The sequence below is a fragment of the Bactrocera latifrons genome, unplaced genomic scaffold (assembly GCF_001853355.1).
Source record: "Bactrocera latifrons isolate USDA-ARS-PBARC rearing strain unplaced genomic scaffold, ASM185335v1 scaffold_1689, whole genome shotgun sequence".
Classification (NCBI taxonomy): domain Eukaryota; kingdom Metazoa; phylum Arthropoda; class Insecta; order Diptera; family Tephritidae; genus Bactrocera; species Bactrocera latifrons.
The window spans coordinates 1-7,954 of NW_017535173.1; the positions used below are offsets into that span (position 1 = coordinate 1).

At 30.3% G+C, this 7,954-nt stretch overlaps 1 protein-coding gene across 2 annotated transcripts; it reads left to right on the top strand.

Moving 5' to 3' along the window:
* The first annotated feature begins 3,341 nt into the window (after positions 1–3,341).
* LOC108966647 (transmembrane 9 superfamily member 4) lies at positions 3,342–6,372 on the top strand. 2 transcript variants are annotated; one of them, XM_018929660.1, is made up of 11 exons: positions 3,342–3,452; positions 3,622–4,016; positions 4,076–4,234; positions 4,289–4,400; positions 4,466–4,631; positions 4,686–4,889; positions 5,281–5,470; positions 5,523–5,750; positions 5,803–5,986; positions 6,055–6,193; positions 6,254–6,372. In XM_018929660.1, the coding sequence occupies exons 1-11, from the start codon at positions 3,426–3,428 to the stop codon at positions 6,352–6,354; spliced, it is 1,905 nt and encodes a 634-aa protein (XP_018785205.1). In that variant the 5' UTR covers positions 3,342–3,425; the 3' UTR covers positions 6,355–6,372. The 2 variants fall into 2 exon arrangements, with proteins under 2 accessions (XP_018785205.1, XP_018785206.1); XM_018929661.1 differs by having other exon boundaries at positions 3,392–3,416.
* The last annotated feature ends 1,582 nt before the right edge of the window (positions 6,373–7,954 follow it).

Below are 7,954 nucleotides of genomic sequence, written 5' to 3' on the forward strand. Positions count from 1 at the left end.
AATGGCTGTCACCAATTTGTACTGACAACGAGTCCCCTCATTGTCATGCATAGGCCACACTGCTTCATAAATTATTTCTAGACTATTGATTGAGGCCAATCAAATTTGTCAGGTTGGCCGAGATGTAAACATTAAGTTAATTATAAGTTATCTGAACCACCCATTGTATAATAGAAATGAATTGTATGTATATGAAGTACCCGGTGRCCTGTCAAAAAAAGAGCCGGTAACCATTTTGTAAAACATCCGACATTATTCACTTTGCTTTTTAGCAAGCGAGAAGAACAAAACGTGTAATTATTATAATTACTGTATTATATAGAAAGCAAGACTCAATAGTCATTTTTAATTGTTTGATAAAAAAAACGGATCTTAAACCTTATTGAAAACGGTTAAACCGATGAGATGGCGATATTTATCCTGAGTGGGATAATATCAATATCCTATGACATCATACTAATAGTGGAATTCAAAATATTTACCCAAATTTGAGACCTAATAGTTAGCTGGTCACAAAAATAAAAAGAACTCTACTTTGCCATTTTGAATATACTGATTAGAGATCATCGTAGATATTAATCGATTGTCGTTTTTTATTTTTATTTTGTAAGCAACTCAAACACCAAAAGGTCAAAAATAAATCAATTTCACATAAATTTCGTAAATATTATGAAACAAAGTCAACATATATTTTAATTTTTATTGCTGATTATGTTTTTGACTATGTTATAGAAAATTTTATATTTGTTGTCGATATATTTATTTTTATTCAAGTGTAAAAACATCTCTGAATAATGAAATGCAAAAATTCGCCTTCATTTCTATTTATAAGTATATTTAAAAGAATGATTCGTAATTAAAATATATATCAAATAAGAGCTTATACCATGTTTAGACCGACACTTAATCACACGATTTAGACTGTTGAGTGGTTTATTCCACTAATCTTACAAATTTATCAAAATTTCGCCATACAAAAATGACAGTTCAATATCACTTCATCGAAATGATTTTAAACTGATCCACGCTAAATCGCTCTGTGCGCCTTTTACTTGGCAGCATTGAAAATCTAGTACATTAACACAGCTGACACAAGGAAAAAATGTAAACAAACAATTTTTTTAAAGCAATGAATCTAATTTTAAAGCAATTTAATCTAACCGACTTAACAAATGAAAAAATGCCTCCATTACTTCTATTATATGGAAAAAATTATAAAATAACGGCTTTTATTTCAAAATACTATATGACAATATTTTCTTTTGATAAATATTAAGAATTGAGAATTCTTGAATGACAATAACAGCTGTTTTTTGATCTTTCTAACGGCAGTGCGAACACTGTTAGGTTATGAAATGCTTAATAGCGGGATTCTGTAAGCAGTCTCTAATCTCTATTTGAGACATTTTGTGACTAGTTACTATTCACTAAACAGTCTCTAGCTTTAGCCTCAAAATATTGCCTCAAATTTGAGACCTGGTAGTTAGCAAGTCACAAAACCAAAAAGAACTCTTGTCCGCCATTTTGAATATACTGAATAGAGATCATCATAGATATTAATCAATTGTAATTTTTTTATATTTTGTAAGCAACTCAAACACGAAAAAGTTAAAAATAAATCAATTTTACAAAAATTTCGAAAATATTATGAAACAAAGTCAACATATATTTTTATTTTTATTGGTAATTATGTTTTTTGACTATGTTATAGAAAATTTAATTTTTGTTATCGACATATTTATTTTCATTCAAGTTTAAAAGCATCTCTGAATTATTAAATGTAATAGATTTTGTGACTGTCACTTACAGAATAGCAAAATTGGCTCAAGTCTCAAAAATTGTCTCTATCAAATTTAGAGACTTGATACTGTATCACAGTACAGAATAGCACGGTAAATGTAATCTTAAAACCTTTTAAATTTTCGGTCTGAACATGGTTTTACTTGTTGAAACGCTAAAATTAACCAAACTATTACGCATATACCAGCTACTTTTTTGAAAATTGTGCATGGTCTTTTCTCTTTTAACATGTTAATATTTCCATACGCTTGAAAGTGAATAGTTCTTCTCTTTTTTACTGTTTAAATGTGTTTGTGCAATCTGTTACCTACATCTTGCAGAGATATAATTGACCTGACAGACGAGCAAAATTTTTTTATTGTTTTATTTTTGTATTTTTTGAAAATCGGTATAAATATAAGGAAATTCGTTAATTATTAACTATGTTCAAAGATATCTAAAAGCAATAATTGATTGTAATGCAATAAGAGTGCGGAAAATTTAAGAATATTTGAAAAATAGATAGCAAACCGTCCGTTTTTTATTTTCTGCCATCTGTTAAAAAATACCAAAAATCGGTCATTTTTGAGCAGTTTTGCCTACTCAAATTTGATAAATTCAGCTAAATGCACGAAATTTTTGTGCATTACAAACTTGCATTAACATGGTTCAAATGCGCAAGTTAATGTAAATTAAACCCGCAATGCAAATTAGCTCTGTCGTCTGTCAGGGCTATAAGTCACTTTTGAGCCAGATCGTACTAAATAAAAACTTGTGAGCATTTAAGGGGTCAGTGGGCAATCTTTTTCATTTTAATTAAGTTAATTACTTTTTTATTGATCAACATTTTTTTTTTTGTTGATTCTAATAGAGACGAAAACCATTCACGAACTTTTTAAGAATAAATTGGGATTTTGTGTTTCAGATGATCCAAACATGAGAAATCGTATTCGCCAGTGAAAAAACGCATTTTATTTTGACCAATAATACAAATATCACGAAAAAATAAGTCTAAAGTGGAAAAGTTTAGATATAATCTTACAGCCCTATTCACATGCTCTCACAAAAAGCCACACGTATCTGTTGTGAGCAGACTTTATAATTTTAATCCTTTTTACCGCTTCTTCCTGCTAGTCAACAAGGTCACAAAAACAAAAAATAGTTCTTCCATTCAATTTTAATAAAATAATTGCAAATTTCTATAAAAATATTGAAATTAACAAGACAAACACAACCAATTTTGTATTGTGAGGTTTACTTTCATGCATCGCAAATTTGTGAGGAAATCGAAAGTATTTGAACTTTAACATACAACCTCAGCATAAGGAAGGTTGTGATCTATTTCTTTATTTCTTTTTTTGTTTGTTTTGGTTTAAAGCAAATTCTTACGAGATTTGAAGAAAAATAACATCACAAATCAGCTGTGAGGTTTTCTCTGAAGAACATCCATAAGATAAAGCTCTATCAATTGACAACAATGAAAAAACGAGTTTAAGGAACAAAAGTTTTCTGTGTGAACGCGAAGTGACGATATATCCATTGTGACTGGTTATGTCGAAGAAGAATAAAAGTTAATACAATTTTAGATTAAGATTCAGATACGAAGTGAAGAAAGTTTTAAATTCGATTTAAAAAAGGTTTTCCAAATGGATTTTTTCAACACTTGCATTAGGGTATTTAGCATAAAGTAACTTTGACAATTATAGGGCTTGTCTTCAGTCGAAAAATAATAATATATGATCTGTGATGACACGTTAAACACAATTTTTTATATTTTACATTTTAAAATGTCATTAAAACATATCTTTCTCTGCATTTTTTCTTTAATTAACATTGTTTTAGTGCAAATTCACTCTTGGCCGATTATTGATGATTCTGATTTCGCTATCGTTTGGCGAAGGTTTTTATGTGCCGGGTGTTGCGCCCGTCGAATTTTCTATGGGTCAAAAAATCGATGTTAAAGCTGTAAAAATGACAAGTAGTCGGACCCAGTTGCCTTACCAGTATTATTCACTTCAATTCTGCTTGCCCAAAAATGGTACTTTAATATATAAATCAGAAAATTTGGGTGAAGTTCTCCGAGGCGATCGTATAGTAAATACACCCTATGATGTTCGTATGGCTGAAAACATTAATTGTAAGTTACTATGTCACAAAAAGGATCAGCCTATGAATTGGGACAAAGATCAATCAGCTATAGTTGCAGAGAGGATACGTCATGAGTATTTTGTTCATTTGTAAGATAACTGTCCTATAATATACATTTATTGTCACCTGTGAAAACTTTTTATTTTAGGCTGGTTGATAACTTGCCCGTAGCTACTAGAATCTCAAATGTTAATAATCCCAATGAAATAACTTACGAGCATGGGTACCGTTTAGGACAAATTGAGGGTGAAAATATATATATTAACAATCACTTAAAATTTATTATATCATACCATATGCACACAAAGTAAGTTTTGTTTTTCGTTTTCCTTGATTACTTCTTAATCACTGTTTGATGTAGAAACAAATATCGCGTAGTTGGTTTTGAGGTTGAGACCGCTTCAGTCAATTATAAAGATATAAAATTCGAGGGCGATTCTTGTAATTTTCCGGATAATGCAAGACCGCAAACGGTAATACCACAATATATTCAAAGTTATTAAACAACTACATAAGTAATTTTTTCTATTTATTTTAGGTAAATCCAATTTCGAATACAAAATTATATTTTACTTATTCTGTAGAGTGGAAAGAATCCAAAGTTAGCTGGGCTTCTAGATGGGATATATATCTTGGAATGAAAGACGTCCAAATTCATTGGTTTAGCATTATCAACTCGCTCGTGGTTGTATTTTTTCTTTCAGGTTTACAGAAAATTATATTTCATTTAATATTAAAATCAATATAATTGTTTGTAGGTATATTAACTATGATTATGATACGGACTCTTCGTCGAGATATCGCACGCTACAACACTGATGACAACATAGAGGACACGCTAGAGGAAACGGGATGGAAGTTGGTCCATGGTGACGTCTTTCGTCCTCCGAGAAATACGCGTCTGTTTTCTGCAGTTATCGGCAGCGGAATACAGATATTTTTCATGGCATTAATAACAATATGTAAGTTTGCGTTTTTTCTACTAAATATATTAATCCTTTGCCTCGCTATATAACATGCTTAGTGATCCAATTAACTTGTGTTTGTAAGCAAGAATCCTTATTATTTCGATAGTTAGCGAATCAAATCACACTTTTTTAGAGTAATTACTTTAAAAACAGCCTTCTATTCGACTTTTGTGGTAGCGAAATATATCCTATTAGCACCAAGTGATTGACCAATAAGAAAGCTCTTTGACAGGCAGTTCTTTGAAGACCATAAATTATCTGTTTTTATGCCACTAATTTTTCAAAATAATGTTTCAGTTTTTTGTATTTTCTCGATTTTTAGTGTTGTCTAATCATTTAATAGTGTTATATTTTAAATTAAATATAAGTAATAAGTTTATTGTAGTTTTCGCTATGCTTGGAATGTTGTCACCGTCTTCCCGAGGAGCTTTAATGACTTCAGGCATTTTTATGTACGTTTTCATGGGAACGATTGCTGGATACTTTTCTGCACGTCTTTATAAAACTATGAAAGGACGAGAATGGAAACGTTCGGCATTTCTAACTGCTACTTTATATCCTGGAATTGTTTTTGGGTATATTTTGTATAAAAATTATAATTTAAACGTGATGTCACTTTTTTTATAGAACCGGGTTTATAATAAATTTCTTTATATGGGACAAACATTCAAGTGGCGCAGTCCCATTCACCACAATGATTTCGTTACTGCTTTTGTGGTTTGGAATATCAGTTCCCTTGGTCTATTTAGGATACTACTTTGGCTATCGAAAGCAGCCATACCAACATCCTGTCCGAACCAATATGATACCAAGACAAGTTCCCACACAGCACTGGTACATGAATGTTGTGCTTAGGTAAAAATCATAATTACTTACCAAATTTAATAATTTAATGTTTATATTTCAGTACGTTAATGGCGGGAATTTTACCTTTCGGAGCGGTTTTCATTGAATTGTTTTTCGTTTTCACTGCTATTTGGCAAAACCAATTCTATTATTTGTTCGGTTTCCTCTTTCTCGTATTTTGTATATTAGTTGTCAGCTGTGGTCAAATATCAATAGTTATGACATATTTTCAATTATGTGGAGAGGTAATACATTTTCATAAAAAAAAATTAAAACCAAACCAAGAAACTAATATATATTTTATATTTCATAGGATTACCGCTGGTGGTGGAGAAGCTTTATCGTTTCTGGTGGTTCGGCTGTGTATGTGTTATTCTATAGCATTTTCTATTTTTTTACCAAACTGGAGATTACTGAATTCATTCCTACGCTCCTCTACTTGAGTTATACAGGTGCGCTCTTTCCTAACTTATGTTAAAATATTTAAATAATAATTTTATACATCATTTCAGGAATTATGGTACTAACCTTTTGGCTACTGACCGGAACAATTGGCTTTTTTTCCGCTTATAGCTTTATCCGAAAAATATACGGTGCGGTTAAAATAGATTGATTTTAAATATATCACAAATATTTTTGATTTCTTGTTATAACATATATAGATATGTTTCAGCTTAAAAATTAATTTACGACTATTAGTGTATATTTACATTTAGTTGACTAGGATTTGATAAATGGTATCATCCTTATATTTATAATATAATGAAAGAAATGCTTAATTTAATTTTATTGTATGTATTATAATAAGTCAAATCCTTTTTATGCATATAAATATGCTTAATATTATTTTTTGGCATTGTGATATTGAGCATCTTTGCTGCATAAAATATACATATGTAAAATATAAAATGACCGGAATTAGAGAAAATAAGGAATTTGGTTAAATCAAAAATTTTCCACTGCAGATGCAAAAAAGGAAAGTTAAAGAGTTTTAGGTTTAACCGAAATTTTCTCGCAACTTTCAAGGATTAAAATTAGGTAAATACTTTCAAGTACTGGCAAAACTTTATATTATAAAGGACTAAGGGTGTAACCGAACACTTTGCCAGACAATTTGCGGCGATAAAAATGTGTTCCAATATAAGCAAAACTATACTATTAAACAATGTTGCATAAGTATTCAACATATTATATTTGACGAAATTGTGAATGTGTTAGTCATATTTGGTATTTTGCTTACTTATAATATAGGTAATAATATTGTTTACTTATAATAGGTACGTAGTTTCATATCCGAAATATTTCTAACTAGGAAATAATATACTATATTCGTGGTGTTGGAAGTTCTGATTAGATATCCACAATTTTTGTTTCATATTGTTACCAAAAATTCACGTAGAGCGTGATACTTTGAACCATTGTATAAACCTACAAGTAACAAATCCTATCATTTTCACCCATACCTACACAGGCGAAAGCTTATAGAAAGACAGAAATTACATTAAGAATGCAATAGAATGAGGGAAGACTCAGGACAAAAACCCAGACAGTTCGTTAGGGTTTCCTAAACATTCTACTACTAAAACGGTCAAATGCCTTAGAAACTGCACGAATGTGTTGCCGTGTCATGCTATCCAATTTATTATTTTAAGTACGTTTTTGTTAAATTTTCAAATATATTTCGATTATTAAAATTCATTAAGATTAAATTTACCTAGTTTTGATTAAAATGTATTTATTGTATCAAAATATTAGTAAATCTTTTCTATTTTATAAAAAATATTTCAAGGATACATCTATTTTTGTTTAAATTATTACAAATAGTTTAGTTTTGTATATTTATTGTATATTTAATATGTGTGAAAATAGTCCTCTTGGCGAATCTAAGACCCAAAAAATATTGCCAACGCGCCTTTACTGCAACCCACTACTACTATTTTTACTACTTACTATTTTTAACTTTTATTTAAATCTCTGTGCCGAAAAATCAACTATTTCGAACAGGTGATCTCAGCTGTTGACGGCCATATGATTCTTTTGTTACTTGTATGTTTCTGCAATGATCTCTTGCACTGGTATACTCTAATCCGATTTCACAATTTTCACCAACACAATAGTACGCCATGAGCAAAAATAGTAGGACTTCGGGGGAATGTTTAGTATCGCGCCGGTTAAGTATCGTTTATGGAGAAAAACAGGGTCGGGCTATCCCC

Coding starts and splice junctions, on each gene's coding strand:
- LOC108966647 (XM_018929660.1), top strand. CDS start 3,426: ATGGATTTTTTCAACACTTGCATTAGG. Junction 4,017..4,075: donor CATGAGTATTTTGTTCATTT/GTAAGATAACTG, acceptor TTTTTATTTTAG/GCTGGTTGATAACTTGCCCG. Junction 6,194..6,253: donor CCTCTACTTGAGTTATACAG/GTGCGCTCTTTC, acceptor ACATCATTTCAG/GAATTATGGTACTAACCTTT.